The sequence below is a fragment of the Pongo abelii genome, chromosome 22 (genome assembly GCF_028885655.2).
Source record: "Pongo abelii isolate AG06213 chromosome 22, NHGRI_mPonAbe1-v2.0_pri, whole genome shotgun sequence".
NCBI classification, from domain to species: Eukaryota; Metazoa; Chordata; class Mammalia; order Primates; family Hominidae; genus Pongo; species Pongo abelii.
The window spans coordinates 35,834,099-35,853,778 of NC_072007.2; the positions used below are offsets into that span (position 1 = coordinate 35,834,099).

Here is a 19,680-nt window from a genome sequence, read left to right on the forward strand (position 1 = left end):
CACCACCACTTACTTCTTCTATGATCATGGCCAAGTTTCTTACTCTCTTTGTGCCTCAGTTTTCCCACCCTCAGAAATGTGAGTACAAATGGTACCCTGCCACAGAGAATTGTAAGAGTCAAATGAGTTAATACTTGTAAAGCGCCAAGTGCTTAATAAATGTTAGCTATTATTATCCTTTCTCAAGAGTCCATCAAGGTCCTTGTCCTCTAAGTTACTTCCTTCTCTGTACTCCAAGTCTGGAAAGCAGGTGTAATTTGCTCATGATGGTTTCTCTTAAATGTTTGCCTAGATTGTGATTGTTTTCCATTAATCTAATGGCTAGGACTTTTGATGTGGAAAGGCAGAAGATACCCTATTTTTCTCTCTCAGGTTTGGCTGTCCATATCCCTTCCCTGAGCACTTGGTGGCATAAAGGTGAGAGATGGGAAAGAGATGGAAGGAAAAATACTTCAGAACATTTTCATGGATGACTCACAATTCTTAGTCTATAGATGGAAGCTGATGAATGAAAGGATGAGAGGATGGATACATCATAGGCAACACCTAAGTTTCTGGTGTGAGTGGCCACATGGAATGTGATGCTTTACACAGAGATGGAATTTATAAAAATAAGACGAAGTTTGGGGGCAAGCTGATGAGTTTTGCCTATGGGTTTGTGGTAATTGTGGGAAATGGAAATACAGATGTCCAGTAGAAAGCTGGGCTTACAAATTTAATTTCAAGAGACAGATTGGAGCTGGAGATGTGGAGTTATGACTTTTTAGCAAATAAATGCTAGCTGGGTCAATGAGAGTACAAAATACTTCATAAAAAGGAGGTAGTTTAGTCAGAAAAGCAGTTTCTGGATGGATGGATGGATGGATGGATGGATGGATGGATGGTGATGGATGGATGGATGGAGGGATGGAGGGATGGATGGATGGATGACGATCGATGGATGGATGGATGGGCAGAACAAGGAGGAAGAAGAACTCACAAAGCAGACAGAATGAAACACCAGGATCAGAACAGAAGGATGAAGACTAGGAGAGAATCAAGTTACAGAATACAAGGGAGTCAACAGAGTCACATGTCATAGAGAGGTCAGGTAAGATACAGACTGAAAAGTGTCCATTAGATATGCCAACAGATAGGTCATTTTTGTCTTGGTGAAAACAGGGTCAGTAGACCACAGGAAGACAGAGAACAGATGGTAGCGTGAGTGGAGAAATAGCATTTCAAGTAAATTATAGAAATATATAGTCGAGAAATAACCTTCTTTAGATTTTCATGATAGGCTTAATTCAGTCTTACCTTATATCATGTATAATTTTTTGGGTGAATAACGAAGGACAGGAGTTGGATTGTTTTGCCTAAATTGTCTACTTGAGATGACCAATGTATTAGTCTGTTCTCACTCTGCTAATAAAGACATACCCGAGACTGGGTACTTTATAAAGGAAAGAGGTTTAATTGACTCACAGTTCAGCATGGCTGGGGAGGCCTCAGGAAACTTACAATCATGGCAGAAGGGGAAGCAAATACATCTTTTTTCACATGGCAGCAGCAAGGAGAAGTGCAGAGTGAAGGCGGGGAAAAGCCGCTTATAAAACCATCAGATCTCGTGAGAACTCACTCACTGTCACGAGAACAGCATGGTTCAATTACCTCCCACCAGGTTCCTCTCACAACACAGGGGGATTATGGAAACTACAGTTCAAGATGAGATTTGAGTGGGGACACAGCCAAACCATACCAACCAACAATAATGCTTTGCATTATTCCGAGTTTGAAACAATACCAATCCAATATTGTATACTTACAATACTTTCCCCAAAGAATTGCTTGCCTGGCCCGGGCACAGTGGCTCACGCCTGTAATCCCAGCACTTTGGGAGGCTGAGGTGGGCGGATCAGGAGGTCAGGAGACCCAGACCATCCTGGCCAACATGGTGAAACCCTGTCTCTACTAAAAATACAAAAAATTAGCCAGGCGTGGTGGCTGGCGCCTGTAGTCCCAGCTACTCCAAAGGCTGAGGCAGGAGAATGGCTTGAACCCAGGAGGCGGAGCTTGTAGTGAGCCGAGACTGTGCCACTGCACTCCAGACTGGGCGACAGAGCGAGACTCCATCTCAAAAAAAAAAAAGAACTTCTTGCCTTCAGGAACTCTTCCTTAGTATCAGTTTGATCTGACCTCATTTACTGGATTTTTCTCATTAGTATACAATAAGGAATGGGCTCATTTATTCAACAAACATTTATCGTGTCTTGCTTTATGCCAGGCACTGTTCTGAGTGTTTGGGTTAATTTCAGAGACTATAACAGGCAACAGACTTGCACTTGTAGCATTTATATTTTAGAGATGTATACTGATAGGAAAGTATTTAAATTATTTTTAAACGTGGTCATTACACTGGAGTATAGAATGACATCCATAAAGAAAGTGATATAGATCAAAGACGGAATTAGAAAGTTTTATTGATACTTTCTGATACTTTCTTCTTTAGTACTAATAACGCCTACCACACCAGGTTATTTCGAATATTGAATTTTACAGAATAAAAGCAAGTATGTGAAGGTGAAATGGGAGAGTTCCCTGATCCCCCTCGCAGGACGTGTGACAGGGGTGTGGCTCACCTGTTCTGTCGCCACTGCTGCTTGAATCCCTGAGGGGAGGGGCAGCATGCAGACAGACAGGTGCAGAAGCCCATGTGGGTGTGTGTTACAATGTGCCCTTTTAGCCTTGCCATCCACAGATGGCCTGAGTGTTAACCAGCTAAACGGACCCTCTGCCTTTTTGCATGGGCCGAGGGCCAGTGTGACAGCTTTCTGTATCCTGAGCTCTTGCCCAGGATCCCAGAAAAATCGGGTCACACACGAAGTTGAAGGATGAATGCAGGGTTTTATTGAGTGGTGGAGGTAGCTTTCAGCAGGATGGATGGGCAGCTGGAAGAAGGGATGGAGTGGGAAGATGGTCTTTTCCTGGAGTTTGGCCATCCGGAGGCCGAACCCTTCTCTGACCACCCGCAGTCGAACTTCTCTCAGTGTTCAGACGTCTCTCCTCATCTATCTTTCTTTGCCCTGTTGTTCCGCCATTTGTCTGCTTGTCTCCTCGTCTCCTCGCCTGCTCATCTGCTTCTAGAACCTGGGGTTTGGGGTTTATATAGGTACAGGACAGGGGCATGGTGGGACAAAAGGCAACTTTTGTGGCATGAAAACAGGAATCCTGTCCCGTTTTAGGGTCACGGGTCTCCAGGCCTGAGGGTGGGGCCTTTGCCAGGGAACTGCCTTCTTCTACCCAGTACTTCCCTGTCTCCTATCTGTATCAAAGGTGCCTTTTTAAATGAAAATTTCTGTGTTAGTTTAAGGGAGTGATAATAAGCAACAGTAGCATCATGTAACTATTAGATCACAGTAGCGGTAGCCACCATAGTCAGTTACTTCAGTCTATAGACCGGTTTTCAAAAATCACTGAAATGTTTTGGGGAAAAAAATAAAGATGTTCTGCTTGAATTTTTCATCACAATTTCATATACAGCTTATATACAGTTATTATATATATATACAAATTTCATCAAAAGTATGTAAAATGACTTATTTCTATATGACATAGATATTGTCAAGGATAAATTCATAAAGCTATTTATACTTTTAAATAAGCACTAAAAAGAATTAGCTTTTATTTGTGGGGCAATACTGTGTGACACTAGATTGCATATTAAGCTGAATTAAGGATGTAAGTTATTTTTCAATGATCTGGCTGTCAAGAGTGTGTTTTCTGGGGTGGGGTCCAAACAGATGCATGGATTCTACTTTGGAAAATGCTTAAAGGCCAAAGCTACAATCTACAAAATAAACATGTATAGTTTCGTTTGCTTTTCCCTGTTTTGATACTTTAAAACTATGTGTTATGAATCGGGTAAACTTGTCACCAAACTTTAGGACAGTTTTCTTGACTATTGCATCCCATTCAGACATTTGAAAATGAATTTTTGTATAATTTTAATTATCCTACCTGTTTTAATCTTTCAGATCATAAGGCCTATGGGTTTTCTGCCCCAAAAGACCAACAAGTAGTCACAGCAGTAGAGTACCAAGGTACAGTATCTTACTGATTTTCACAGGCTGTATTGTTTAAACAACTCACGAGAGTGACTCATGTGATGTTATTTTCTATTTGTTGGGATTCTCTGCCTTACCTTCTACTAATTCCTCTGCCTGAAATGCTGCTTCATGCTGACTCCACCTCAAGAACATTTACTCCACCTCCTCAGTGGAAATTTTCGACATTCAATAAAAGATTGGATGTGCAAAGAAGGTCTCCTATAACTTAAATTATCTGCAACAAAGCAAATCTAATTTGTGAAACTAGGAGATGGAGAGCTTGGAAAGTTTCTAGCCAGCTAGACATGATACATAGAAATGAACACTTCAAACTCCACTCTGTGTATTTAAGGTGATATTAATATAGCTTACTTTGGGGTACCATGTTCTTATCTATTTTAGCTTCTTAAAAATGTTTATAAGAAGGAGTTAATTTAAGAAAATAAAGTTTCTGTTTTGCAAGATAAAATAGTTCTGGAGATTGTTATATGCACAACAATATACTTAATACTACTGAACTATACAGTTAAAAATGGTCAAGATGGTGAATTTTATGTTTATTTTGCCACAGTTAAAAAATTGTCAAAAGAAACTAGTAACCTATATATGGGCTTTTTAATAAGCTTTCATTGTTGTTGTTGTTGTTTTGTTTTGCTTTATTTTGTTTGAGACAGGATCTCTGTCTGTCACCCACACTGGAGTGCAGTGTGGCATGATCTCGGCTCACCGCAACCTCCACCTCCGGGGTCAAGTGATCCTCCCACCTCAGCCACCCAAGTAGCTGGGATTACAGGCACAGGCCACCATGTCTGGCTAATTTTTTGTATTTTTTTGTAGAAACAGAGTTTCACCACGTTGCCCAAGCTGGTCTTGTACTCCTGGGCTCAAGCAATCTGCCCACCTTGGCCTCCCAAACTACTGGGATTACAAGCACGAACCACCACACACCTGCCCTATAAGTTTGTTTCAAATATTGATCACCTACTACTTTTCCAAAGGATCCTTTATCTTTTATACAATTAATAATATTGGGCAATCAGAAGAATTACTATTTCTTAAATTTAATACTTGTTTAGGCCAGAGCTTATGAACATTTAAGAAACAGATCCTAAATGTCTGATCTCTCATCATCAGGTATGTCTTAGGTTCCTGGAGCTGGAGAAAGATAGGTTTGAAGGAAAGAGACAAAGATTGAAGTAAAGGCCTGGAGTGGGGGGATTTAAATGAGTTAATATTTATATAGTGCTTTCAATAGTGCCTAACACATAATATGAATTATATGTGCTTGTTAAGTAAAAATATACTGTAATAAGAATCAGTCCTGGCTGGGAGTGGTGGCTCATGCCTGTAATCTCAAACTCCTGAGGCCAGGAGTTTGAGATAAGCCTGGAAAACATGAAGACCCTGTTTCTATAAAAAAACAAATTAGACAGACATATGGTGCATGCCTGTTGTCCCAGCTACTCAGGAGGCTGAGGCAGGTGGATGGATCACTTGAGTGCAGGAGTTTGAGGCTGCAGTGAGCCATGATCATACCAGTGCACTCCAGCCTGGGCAACAAAGTGAGAGAATGTCTCAAAAAAAAAAAAAAAAAAAAAAAAAAGGCCAGGCACGGTGGCTCGCACCTGTAATCCCAAAACTTTGGGAAGCTGAGGCAGGTGTATTACCTGAGGTCAGGAGTTCAAGACCAGCCTGGCCAACATGGTGAAACCCTGTCTCTACTAAAAAAATTAGCCAGGCCTAGTGGCGGGCACCTGTAATCCCAGTTACTTGGGAGGCTGAGGCAGGAGATAGCTTGAACCTGGGAGGTGGAGGTTGCAGTGAGCCAAGATTACACTACTGCACTCCAGGCCTGGGCGACAGACTGAGACTCCATCTCAAAAAAAAAAAAGTTCATCATTAAAAAAATGAATAACTTAATAACAAATTACTTAAAAAATTATTAGGTTAACTAGGTTCTCTTAAGTTCTAACATTTTATATGCTTAAGCTATAGAACACTCTGGTATGAGTTAGTTTTAAACGGAGAGAGGTGGGAAGAGGAAATTAATGATTGAGGGAATTTGGGACTATGGAGCACCTCCAGGATGGATAAACAGGGCTGGGTGAGATGCCAGAACGGAAGCTGGAAAGGCCACAAGGGTGAGCACAGAGTGAGAGAGGGGTAAATGGACCAGGATGTCCCTGAGGGACAAAGGAAGTAAAGTTCAGTTCAGTTCCACTTCTCACTTTCTCGGAGGTTCTTAATGCTGGGTCCAATTGGGTACAGTGGATGTATATCCTCTCCCATCATATCTGAGTTAGGACATCAAAATTATATTCTTTAACCTTACATTATTTTTTTTAAATGTATCAAGGTGAATTTCACATAACCTGAAATTTGTAGTTTTTAAGTGAATAATTCAGTGGCATTTGATACATTCACAGTTTTGTGCAACCACCACCTCTACCTAGTTCCAAAATATTTTCATCATTCTAAAACAAAACCCTGCACCCATTTGCATTACTTTTTAATGCATGTTTTATTTTTAATATGGAAAATCCTTCCATAATGTATTGCAATCAAATGTTAATCTCACTCCAAAATAAGTGTTTTCTATTTTCTTGTTTCATCTCACCTCTTTTTAATTAAGAATTTAATTTTAATTCTATTGTGTATGTGTCCCCATCATTCCAGCTTTGGCTCTTCATAAGGCATAAATATATTTCTGTTTCTTCTACATTTTAGTCTTAGGACTAAATGCAGTAACTTAATTTTGCTGTAAGTCTATAATATTTTATGATTTGTATATATGTGTATGTGTGTTTCACCCTATTTGTTCATTTGTTATGCCTTGTTTCTCTGAGGTCAAGAAATTATGAATTAATTCCTTCTTTCCAGCGCTGCTGCGCTGTATCACTTCCCATGGTAGTGCCAAGAGCAGAAGGAGACTGAAATCAGGGCAGCTCTGCCAGGCTTGTAAATTACATGAGCAGCCCTCTGCAAAGGGATTCTAAACCTGAAAGCTATAAATTAGAGTTTAATAGCAAGCATTTCTTCACAGAAGTAATTTCTGCTAAGTCAGAGCTATTTTGGTAGTATCAATTCTCTTTTTGTGTTATGTAAGATTTTGATGATTTTTAACTTGAGCCCTGAGAATGAAATCAAAGGATAATTAGCAGTACAGAATCCAGGAAAATTAAAATTCATAATGATTCTATCTATGTGATTCCTAAATGTGATTATTTTGCCACATGTTGTTGCTAATGCTTTTTATAAACAAAGAATTCTCTTTTCTCGATCCAAATGAAATAGATATTTTGGCAATGAAATAATCACCTTAATAGAAAAGACTTGGCATAGTTTCCTGTTTTTAATATGCCTTAGGTTGAGAAAATATAATTTATATCTATATTTTTTGCTATTTCCTACAGAGATAACATTTTATTTCAAATTGGAGTCATTTATAGGTAAATTTGTGACGGTATAAAGTATATATTTCTACGTCAAGGCAAGCTTGCAACTATAACTAAGAGAAATTCCTCAAGGGTGAAAACAATAATGACCATTTACAGAGCACATACTATATGTAAGGTGGTGCCATGTGCATCACACATGTAAATATAGCGTTTCATTTAATCTTAGTGACAACTTTGTAAGATGAGTACTGTTCTTTTTATCATTTTACAGACGTGGATATAATGTTCAAAAAAAGTAATTCTCCCAGTATCACATACGGAGTCTATGGTAGGGGTCTAACTCCGAAGCCTCTGCTATAACCTACCGTGTTATGGCGCAATAACCCTAAAGCCTGATACAGAAAATTATGCTGGCATAAGTATTGAATTTTGGCTGAAGAGAGAGAAGAGAGTTCATGAGAGTTAGGTTGTAAGTTCATTTACTTCCTTATCCTCAGATATTGACCCCATGATTCCAGTATTTTTATTCTCTGCATTTGTTTCTTATGGCTGCCATTACAAAATACTACAAACCAGGTGACTTCAAACAATAGAAATTTATTCTCGCATGGTTCTGGAGGCTAGAAGTTCAAAATCAAGGCATTAGTACCCAAGGGCCTAGGCACTGGCTCTTTCCTTGCTTGGGATCTTCTTTCTCAAAGAACCATATAATGAATTCTCTCCCTCTTTTAAACCTTTGGTCAAATACCACCTTCTAAATGAGGTGAACTCTGGCTACCATTTTTCAAAAATTGTAGCCCTGTCCCTAGCACTTCCAAACCTCCTGTACTCTGTTCTGCTCTCTTTCGTCTTCATAACCCTCATCATCTGCTAACGTACTAGGTAATTCACTTTATTATGTTTCTTGTTTATCTGACTTCTCCTGCTAAATTGTAAGATCCCAAAGGGCAAGGATCTTTGTTTCATTCACCGATACAGCTCAAGAACAATGCATGGCAGACAGTAAGTACTCAACATATTTTGGATGAATTGGATAAACCATTTCTCCACATTTTACATGGCCAGAGAGAGAGAGGCTGGAGTGAAGTCACTGGACTTAGGAAAATTATTGCTATATTTTCTAGTATCAGTTTCATAGAGGTTTTTCCACAGCGCAATAAGGACAGAAATTAGGAAGAATTCACTAGGAGGGGTGTGTGTATGTGTGTGTGTGTGTGTGTATGTGTGTGTGCGCGCATGCACGCACATGCACATGTGTATCTAAATATGTAAAACAATGCAATTATTTAAGTGTAAAATTATTCTTAAGACACAGAAGACATGAGGAATAGGCTAAAAATGAGTGTGGGTGTGTGTTTAATTGTTGGAAACTCACAAAATACCGGAAGGAAACCTATCTACAACTTAAGACTCCGGAAGGTCACCACCCATTCTCCTTAATCAACAGAACAGAACTGTGTTTCCTCAGACAGGTCCCCTAGCACACATTTGTCTTTGTAGCATAATTGTAAACATGTCTGTAAAATGATGTCTCTTTGTAATGTAAAACCTGCTTTAAAAACTTTAGACATCCTTGAAAACAACTTTTGGTTCTTTTCTTCCTTGCCTTTCTTTTCTCTGCCCTACTTTCTATTTTCCATTACCTTTTGTTCCATTTTTGTATGTCCAGCAATATGTGTGGAATGAAAAAAATTAGAAACTAAATATTCTGCATTCTTTTTTAACATTCATTTGCTTAACATTAAAATCAAAGGTATGAAAAGGATTTTAAAATAATTTCTGGTCAAAGATACTGTGCTTTTTTAGGTCAAACCATATGCCTTGTGGGAAAAAGGTATTTCAGAAACATGGAGATGACATTCTAGAGAGCCTAGTTAAAAAAATACTTTTAAAAATATTTATAACTGGAGGTTTCCATTTGGCAACTTGAAGCAGTTCCCAGACTGGCACTGGGTTTTTTTTTCTCTCAGACATCTCGTTTGGACAGTGAAAAGAAGGGGGTTCCTTTGGAGGCTCCAAGTATTAATGACACAATTGCAGTAAATTTCTCGTAATAAAAGAACTTAGCTACATTGAGGCAGTTACACTTGATGCTAAGATTCAATACTTTAATAATTATCTGGACTGAGGCAAGGTTATATAGGCAGTTGTTTGGGGGTAAAAATCAATGATTTATTAGGAGACCATATTGGATATGTATTAATGTATTTGTAGAGAAGGTTGACAAAGAAGGGATCTGAGTGAGAATATAGCATGTTGTGGAAACTTTTCTGGGTTTCCCAGCATGTCCCAGGCTGGATTAAGTGCCTTTCTTGGGTACTAAGCATGAATCACCATCTGCATAGCTGGTATTCAGCAACACTGGGCTGAAATCCCATTATCTTAGTTGCCTCTTCTACCAGATGGTAGACTCCTTCAAGACTGACACTGGGAATAATAAGATACATAATTAATCATAGCTGCCATTTGTTAAGTCCTTACTATGTCCAAGCCTGTGTGCTTTGCATATCTTATTGCATTTGAAGACTCACAACAACTCTGTGAAATACTAGCCCATTTACAGATGAAAACTCAAACTTGATAACCAGGGAAATAAGCATAGTGTCATACAGTTATTATGTGGAAGAGCTAGAAGGCTTCAAATTCATTTCTGGGTTGAGCCAACATGGGACCTGTTGATGTAATTTATGAATGAATGTATGAATAAAACTATAAAGGAGTAATTTAAAGATGTTTAAAATTTTGTCACCTAGTTAAGTAAAATATAAATTCATGGGGACAATTAGAAAACAAGTATTTTTATTGTTGTTCCTAGAGGCTATTTTAGCCTGCAAAACCCCAAAGAAGACTGTTTCGTCCAGATTAGAGTGGAAGAAACTGGGTCGGAGTGTCTCCTTTGTCTACTATCAACAGACTCTTCAAGGTAAGAAGCTGTAGGCTTGAAGAGGTGTGAGCAAGAGAATGCCAAGTACAACCAGGATCCTTTAATTGGCAAATGAGATCAGGACATGACTGATTACTGAAAATATGTTTTTGTAAGTGTGAGATGAAAGCAACCATGTCTGAGACATAAAACACAATAGCCACAAAAGCAAAGAACAGAGGGAGGTGAAGCCCACTGAATCCCTGGAATCTTCTTTCTCAACTCAGGCATAAAGGATGCAAAATGCAATTGCTCTTATTGGCTCAGTAGATTAAACTCCCTTCCTTCCTTCCTTCCTTCCTTCCCTCCCTCCTTCCTTGCTTCCTTCCTTCCTTCCTTTCTCTTCTTTCTTTCTTTCTTTCTCTCTCTCTTTCTTTCTTTTTCTTTCTTTCCCTTCCTTCCTTCCCCTTCTTTCCTTTCTTCTTTTTCTTCCTTTCTTTCCTTTCTTTCTTTTTTCAAGGTCTTGTTCTCTTGCCCAGTCTGGAGCACAGTGGTATGATCATGGCTCACTGCAGCCTCCACCTCCAGGGCTCAAGTTATCCTCCCATCTCAGTCCCCAAGTAGGTGGAACTACAGGTGCACACCAGTATGCTCAGCTAATTTAATTTTATATATTTATTTATTTTTTTTGGTAGAGATGAGGTGAGGTCTCCCTATGTTGCCCAGGCTGGTCTTGAACTCCTGGGCTCAACCCATCCTCCTGCCTCAGTCTCCAAAAATACTGGAATTACAGGTGTGAGCCACTTGCCTGGCTATAGATAAAGTCCTGAGAGAAAGGAATTAAAAAATGGTGTGGTTCGGAAATGGAAGGTTGCTTCTCAGTCACAATGCTGTCACGCTATTTCCTTAACTCCATTTGAAAGGTAGGCCACCACTGAGAAGCTCAGGGAGTTAAGACTTATGGGTGGGTTATGACAGCAACCATTATCAAGTGCTTTCTTTTCTTTTTTTTCTTTTGTTATACATTTCTTTCTACTACCTACTCTTGCCATTGAATATGTGATGAACTTATAATTTAAAATATTGATAATGATGGATGAACTGTTACCATTTGCTTCAAAATAAACCAGTGGTTAATGATGCAGATGAAACAAGATAAACTATGCATTGATTACTATTATAGCTGGTCAATGATACATTGACGTACAATTCACTCTACTTTCTAATGTTGTGTATGCTTGAATCTTTCCATTATAAATATTTCTAAAGCTGGAAATACAATTTTACAAGTGTAATAAACATGTTATTATTTTAAAATACTATGTATTTATTTAATGTTAAAGAATTAAGTGAAAATGTTTGAAGTTTACAGAAAATTTAAAATATCCCCTTGAGTTCTTATCTGTCAAGATAAGACTACTAGCTGTAAGGTGTTAATAGCACAGCTGTCTTCACTTGAATTTTCTGTAGTTGCCATTTCTGGCATGTGCAGAAATGCAAAACTATTATTTTATGCAAAAATATTTATTTGAGCCACTGTACCTGCCTAATTTTTACATTTTTTTAAGAGATGAGATCTGGCCACGTTCCAAGGCTGGCCTCAAACTTCTGTCCTCAAGCGATCTTCCCACCTCAGCCTTCCAATTGGCTGGGACTACAGGTGCAAGCCACCACACCAGGTGCAAAACACTATTTTAATTCTGAATATGTTACTATCAAAAAATAAAATAATGTTTTTAACCATCTTTTCTTGTGCCGCAGTGTTACGTGGGCCACCACACATAAAGTTACTGTTCCAGTCAATTAAACCAGACTCCCTGGTTTTCTGAAGACATGAATATTTTTTACAAGGGAACTAGAAAGGGAATGAGGCAAGCATTTGAGCTGAATTCTTTAAAATATAACATGGGGCTGGGCACAGTGGCTCATGTCTGTAATCCCAGCACTTTGGGAGGCCAAGGCATGCGGATCACTTGAGGCCAGGAGTTCGAGACCAGCCTGGCCAACATGGTGAAATCCCGTCTCTACTAAAAATACAAAAATTAGCCAGTGTGGTGGTGCGCACCTGTAATCCCAGATGCTCTGGAGGCTGATGCATGAGAATGGCTTGCAGTGAGCCAAGATCACGCCACTGCACTCCAGCCTGGGCAACAGAGCAAGACTCTGTCTCAAAAAAAAAAAAATTTATATACATAATATGGAAGCGCCTCAGTGGCCAGGCCTGCTGGGCAGCTGCTCCTCGCAGGGCCCATGCTGGAGCTGACAGCCTGCAGGGAGCTGGGTACTTGGAGACGGGGTGGGAGCACTGGGGTCAGCCAGAGATGAAACACGTCAGTGAAGGCCCAGAGCAGCTCAGAAGATAAAATAACAGTCCACTTTATAAACCAACAGTGAAACATTAACAAAGGAAAAGTTGATGACTCTCTGCTAGATGTTGTGGTTGAAAATAATGTAGATATTGATGGGTTTGTTGCATGGCAGGGAACCTTGGCTTGCTCTGTCACCTCAATTTTGAAAAGTACATATTTGAGAAGTTAGACACAATCACTGAAAAGGAGACTGACATGCTTGATCTGGCATATGGACTGACAGACAGGTCAGAGTTGTATTGCCAAATCTGTTTGACAAAATCTATGGGCCATATGACTGTCTGAGTACCTGATGGAGTGGCCAGTGCCAGACAATCCACTGATATGGGCAAGACCACCTAAGCAGAATAAATAGCAATGCTTTCACTAAATTTTACCTATTTTATAATTATTTCTTGATATAATTAAATAAAAACATACATGAATGAACTTATGATTATGACCAACTTTACTATTTTAATTCACCTTGTATAACTACTGAATTTTGTAGTTCTGAAAATATGCAATTTTTATATTTGTTAAATCAGAAAAAGGTCAGTTAAATATTAGAAAATAATTAATATGACAATACCTTACAAATTTTGCCTTACGTTTGTTTAGCAACTTTTAGCAAAATGTTTTCACATGGCCTTATGTCTGCTTACCTAGAAAGTAAGTTTTTTAAAAAAGATATTATTATCCCTGTTTTATGTGAGTGAAGGCAAAGACCTAAAATGGCTTGTTCAAAAAACACATGAAAAAATGCTCACCATCACTGGCCATCAGAGAAATGCAAATCAAAACCACAATGAGATACCATCTCACACCAGTTAGAATGGCAATCATTAAAAAGTCAGGAAACAACAGGTGCTGGAGAGGATGTGGAGAAATAGGAACACTTTTACACTGTTGGTGGGACTGTAAACTAGTTCAACCCTTGTGGAAGTCAGTGTGGCGATTCCTCAGGGATCTAGAACTAGAAATTCCATTTGACCCAGCCATCCCATTACTGGGTATATACCCAAAGGACTATAAATCATGCTGCTATAAAGACACATGCACACGTATGTTTATTGCGGCATTATTCACAATAGCAAAGACTTGGAACCAACCCAAATGTCCAACAATGATAGACTGGATTAAGAAAATGTGGCACATATACACCATGGAATACTATGCAGCCATAAAAAATGATGAGTTCACGTCCTTTGTAGGGACATGGATGAAATTGGAAATCATCATTCTCAGTAAACTATCGCAAGAACAAAAAACCAAACACCGCATATTCTCACTCATAGGTGAGAATTGAACAATGAGAACACATGGACACAGGAAGGGGAACATCACACTTCGGGGACTGTTGTGGGGTGGGGGGAGGGGGGAGGGATAGCATTGGGAGATATACCTAATGCTAGATGACGAGTTGGTGGGTGCAGCGCACCAGCATGGCACATGTATACATATGTAACTTACCTGCACGTTGCGCACATGTACCATAGAGCCTAAAGTATGATAATAATAATAATAATAATAATAATAATAATAATAAAAAAAATAAAGGGACCTGGAATAAACCAGTCTAACCCATTCTAGAATCTAAAAAAAAAAAAAAAAAAAAAAAAAAAAAGAAAGAATTCATCTACTATTCTACCACAATAATAGATCACGTTAATATTTTTCTTTCTCTTCTCATTTGCCTCACAGATATATATTTTACAACACTGTAACTGTAAGATACATGCAATTTGTATTTGGTAATTTTTAACTTCACATTATACTCTATGTATTTCCAATGTTTCCATAAAGTATTCACAATGAAAAAAAAATAAAAATAAAAAATAAAAAAAAAAAAATAAAATGGCTTGTTAAGGGCCATCCAACTAATTAGAAAATATGTACACACCTGCATCTTGTTACTATAAGGTATGTGTTAGACTGAAACTGGAGAAATTATGGCTATCTTACAGCAGCAATTAGATCTGACTGCATATGGACAAAAACATTTAATTGCTCAGTGAACTGCTTAACTGACAGTTATTAACCTTATACATAAAGATTTCAACATTTTGATTCAGTGAGAAGTATAAGGTTGAACATAGGCATTACAACACTGCCAAAAAAGTTAGCTAGTAAACTAAAATTAGATGTCAAAATGAAATAAAATATGAGAATATAAAACTATGCTTTTTCGAATTTTTTTTTTTTTTTTTTGAGACTGAGTCTCGCTCTGTCACCCAGGCTGGAGTGCAGAGACACAATCTCGGCTCACTGCAGCCTCCGCCTCCTGGGTTCAAGCAATTCTCCTGCCTCAGCCTCCTGAGTAGCTGGGATTACAGGCGCTCGCCACCACACCCAGCTAATTTTTTGTATTTTTAGTAGAGACGGGGTTTCACCATGTTGGCCAGGCTGGTCTTGAACTCCTGACTTAGTGATCCACCCGCCTCAGCCTCCCAAAGTGCTGGGATTACAGGCGTGAGCCATCACGCCTGGCCTTTTGAACATTTTAAAAACTGTCCTTTCCAAAAGAAAAATTTTAAATAACAGCATCCATATACAACTTTAAGGCTTTAAACTTGAGTTTATTAAAAGGGAAATAAATGCTTTGGTTACTAAATGAACTGACTAGAGGAAGGTATTACAAAGAAAGCTACTTGGATTATTACTAACATCAATGTCTTCTTTTTCTAAAAGGTGATTTTAAAAATCGAGCTGAGATGATAGATTTCAATATTCGGATCAAAAATGTGACAAGAAGTGATGCGGGGAAATATCGTTGTGAAGTTAGCGCCCCATCTGAGCAAGGCCAAAACCTGGAAGAGGATACAGTCACTCTGGAAGTATTAGGTGATGTGCATGTATATGTGTGACTACGTCTCCCACGCCTTCTCCACCACCCAGCCCTGGGGGCAACCAAGCACTGGTCCATGAACATGCCAGCATCAACTGGGAGCCTCAACCAGTCAAGTTACAGAGACCATAAGCATCACCTTCCTGGCAAGCTCTTGGCCATTTCTCCCCCTCTCCTCATTGGCTGCTGAAATTTTAGTAATGCGTTATCACAAAGTATCTCTTTGTTAAAGATGGAGGCAATTCCTAATGATCCTACAATGTACATGGGAGTATCTTTCCTAAGAGTTTATTTTTCAATAGTTTTCAGCATATACACAATTTCTTCAATCATTTAAAGTAGTATCACATGAGATGGTAGAGAAGCAATAACACACAAAAAAGTAGACTGAAGGTAGGATTAGAAGTCATTTGGTAAATAAAGGAAATTGACATTGATTATATACCTGATATGTTAGCCCTTTTCACATAAGTAATTTTACTTCATCTTCATTAATATGATTTTTATTGATGACCAAATGGAAGTTAAATGATTTAACAAGGCCATACAGCTAGAAAGTGTCTGGACTAAGATTTGAATCCAGATGGGGTTAACTCCAAAACCGGTATGTTTAGTTTCTCTAAGAATCATGAATAGACTAGACACAGGGGCTCATGACTCTAATCCCACCACTTTGGGAGGTTGAAGTGAGAGGATCCCTTGAGGTCAGCGAGATTGAGACCAGCCTGGGCAGCATAGTGAGTCCCCTATATCACTCTCTCTAAAAAAAAAAAAATAAAAAGCCATTTGTGTTGTAATGCACCTGTAGTCTCAGCTACTTGGGAGGCTGAGGCTGGAGGATTACTTGAGCCCAGGAGTTCAAGGCTACAATGAGCTATGACTGTGCCACTGCACTTTAACGTGGGAGACAGCAGGACTTTCTCAAAAAAAAAAAATAAAAAGAATCACTGATAGATTGTAACAGCTCATGATGGTAGTTTGTGGAGGAACACGATCTCTTCTCTTTCATTGGTGGTGTATAATCTACCAAGTTACAAGACTAAAACAGCTCCCCTTCCTTTTTCATGTTGTTCATGCTCTTTCTGAAATACTAGTGATGCAATAGTATAGGAGAAATTTAAATCAGAAAACCTTGCAGCAGATCCGGCCAGTTTATTCATTTTCTAGTGTTATATAACAACTAGTTCTGTAGAGCAGAAGTCCAACAGGAAGACTGGGTATCTGCCCAAAGTATCACAGGGCTGAAACCAAGGTGTTGACAAGGCTGAGTTCTCATCTACAGGCTACGAGGAAAATCTGTTTCCAGGCTCATTCTTGGTGTTGGCAGATTTCGGTTCCTTGTGGTTGTAGGACCGAGGTCCCTGTTCCATGCTGGCTATCAGTTGGTGGGCCACACTCAACTCCTAGAGGCCACCACATTCCCTGTAACATGGTCCCTTCCATCTTCAATGAAAGAAAAGCATATCAAATTCTTGTACTTCATTTTTGTTGTTGTTTTGAGACAAAATTTTTCTCTGTCTTCCAGATCACAGCTTACTACAACCTCAACCTCCTTGGCTTAAGTGATTCTCCCATCTCAGCCTCCCATCTAAGCTGAGACCACAGGCACACACCCATTTTTTTTGTTTTGTTTTGTTTTGTAGAGACATGATCTCACTATGTTTCCCAGGCTGGTCTCAAACTCCCAGCCTCAAGCGATCCTCCTGCCTTGGCCTCCAAAAATGCTAGGATTACAGGCATGAGCCACTACACCTAGCCTTCTCCTTGTGCCTTGAATATCTGACTTTCCCTTCTGTAATCAGCCAGAGAAAACTCTCTGCTTTTAAAGGTTCATGTGATTAGGTCAAACCCATTCATGAAATCATTCTATCTTAGAGACAATGGTTTTGGGACCTTAGTTACATTTCCAAAATCTTTCTACTACAGTACCTAGATTAGTGTTTGATTGAATAACTGGAAAAAAAGTGTATTTATACCAAGGACTGCAATCTTGGGAGACCACCTTAGAATTCTGCAGTAGAACTACTGCAATCTTGGGAGACTACCTTAGAATACGGCCAGTTCTGGGTTTTGCTGGATAATAAATAGGTCACCTAATGAAGTTTGGTTTACTTTCCAATCCCTGAGACCAGAATAACCCTCATACCTGGACCAGGTATTTTCTAACCTTTGCCCAGTTCTAGACAGAATGAGATTTATAGTTGAGTACTGGGCCTGAAAAAAATACTCAGGTTTGGCTGGGCATGGTGGCTCATGCCTATAATCCCAGCTCTGTGGGAGGCCAAAGCAGGAGGATTGCTTAAGCCTAGGAGTTCAAGACTAGCCTGGGTAACATAGTGAGACCCTGTCTATACAAAAACACTTTTAAAAATTAGCTGGTCATGGTGGCTCAAGCCTATATTCCAGCTACTTGGGAGGTTGAGGTGGAAGGATCAATCGCTTGAGCTTGGGAGGCTGAGGCTACAGTAAACCATGGTCACGCCACCGTACTCCAGCCTGGGTTATAGGGCGAGATTATGTCTCCAAAAAAAAAAAAAAATCTATCTGTACACACACGCACACAGTCTCTCTCTCTCGCTCTGTCTCTCTCTCTCACACACACACATTCTCTCTCTCTCTCGTTAGGCTTCTTTTAAATATAAGTGGTAATAAACCAATTGAAGAAAACAGTAGAGATTGTTTATCTAATAAACAATAGCTGTTGTATAGGCTAAAGTAATGCTTATTATTATAACAGATAAGCCCGTAACTCTCAGTGAGTTCCTTAACATAGTAAGTTTCTTTCTCACTTAAGTAAAGCCTAAATAGTTGGGACAGTGGTGGAGGAGCCATATTACTTTATTTCATGAAATCATTAGAGACTCAACCTAATGTAGGTCTGACGTCTTCAATATATGACGTTCCAAGGTCACCATTGTTGTTGACACCTACTTGGTAGCGGGAGGGGGTGGAGGACATGAATGAACATGTGGGAGGTTTTTAATTAGTCTGGCCCGGAAATGGGATATATCAATTTTTCCCACATTCCATTGGCCAGAACTCATGTATATGACCCCATCTGGCAACAAGAGTGCTGGGAAACGTGGTCGACTGTGTGCCCATGAAGCAAGAAGATGCATTTGTTGGACAAGTAAGCAGTCTCCATCACAGGGTCCAGTAAGCACACCTCTTTACCTGGCTATTAAAACCATTGGTTGTAGAGACAAAGTCAACAGCTTTGAAGAAAACAAACAACCTTGATTAGCTTATAAATAACCAATATCACTTGATTTCCATTGTTCAGTGGCTCCAGCAGTTCCATCATGTGAAGTACCCTCTTCCGCTCTGAGTGGAACTGTGGTAGAGCTACGATGTCAAGACAAAGAAGGGAATCCAGCTCCTGAATACACGTGGTTTAAGGATGGCATCCGTTTGCCAGAAAATCCCAGACTTGGCTCCCAAAGCACCAACAGCTCATACACAATGAATACAAAAACTGGAACTCTGGTAAGGTCATTTCAAGAACTGACTTGATAACTGTCTTGCATTTAGATAAAAAAAATTATTAGAACTTAAGATGATGTTGAATAGAGAACTGATACCATTGCTTGCTAAGTGGAGAGAGGCAGGGGCAGCAGGAAAGATGGCAGCACTTGTACCAAGAAGTGATGGAAAGAGCTACTACAGGACATGGGAAGAGAAAACGGAGACTGAGGGAGCTGAGTGTGCAAGGACCAGTAAAAGAGCAAAGGGGCAAAGGCTCCTGAAACAAAGGAGCAAAGGCTGTATGTTTATCTTTTCAGAATTTAAAAAGATTCTAGAATTGATAATCCTATAAATGATACCAATTAAGATTTTCCTAGACCCTAAGCTACTTCCTGGTAGTAACTCTGGCTCTTTAAAGGAAATGTTTATTATTTGCTGCTGCAGTGAACTCGCTCGTGACTCAGGAAAGTGCATTAACCCTTTTACCAGGGAGGCCTTCATTTATATAGGTGGTGTTTCCTAGGAATTAGAAATACCTAGACTACTGAGTACTACCATGTGCTATAAACTTTAAAAATTGTGCAGCTGGGCGCAGTGGCTCACGCCTGTAATGCCAGCACTTTGGGAGGCCGAGGTGGGAGGATCACGAGGTCAGGAGATCGAGACCATCCTG

The 19,680-nt window shown here is 39.4% G+C and overlaps 1 protein-coding gene across 2 annotated transcripts in view; it reads left to right on the forward strand.

Annotated features, from left to right (window-relative positions):
- JAM2 (junctional adhesion molecule 2) overlaps nucleotides 1-19,680 on the forward strand; it is a 78,637-nt gene that overhangs the window by 40,968 nt on the left and 17,989 nt on the right. For both annotated transcript variants that reach the window (XM_002830575.5, XM_054542866.2), the window contains exons 2-5: nucleotides 4,014-4,079; nucleotides 10,299-10,406; nucleotides 15,386-15,538; nucleotides 18,826-19,028. In XM_002830575.5, the coding sequence (XP_002830621.2) occupies nucleotides 4,014-4,079; nucleotides 10,299-10,406; nucleotides 15,386-15,538; nucleotides 18,826-19,028 (530 nt within the window). The remainder of the gene's footprint in view (nucleotides 1-4,013; nucleotides 4,080-10,298; nucleotides 10,407-15,385; nucleotides 15,539-18,825; nucleotides 19,029-19,680) is intronic.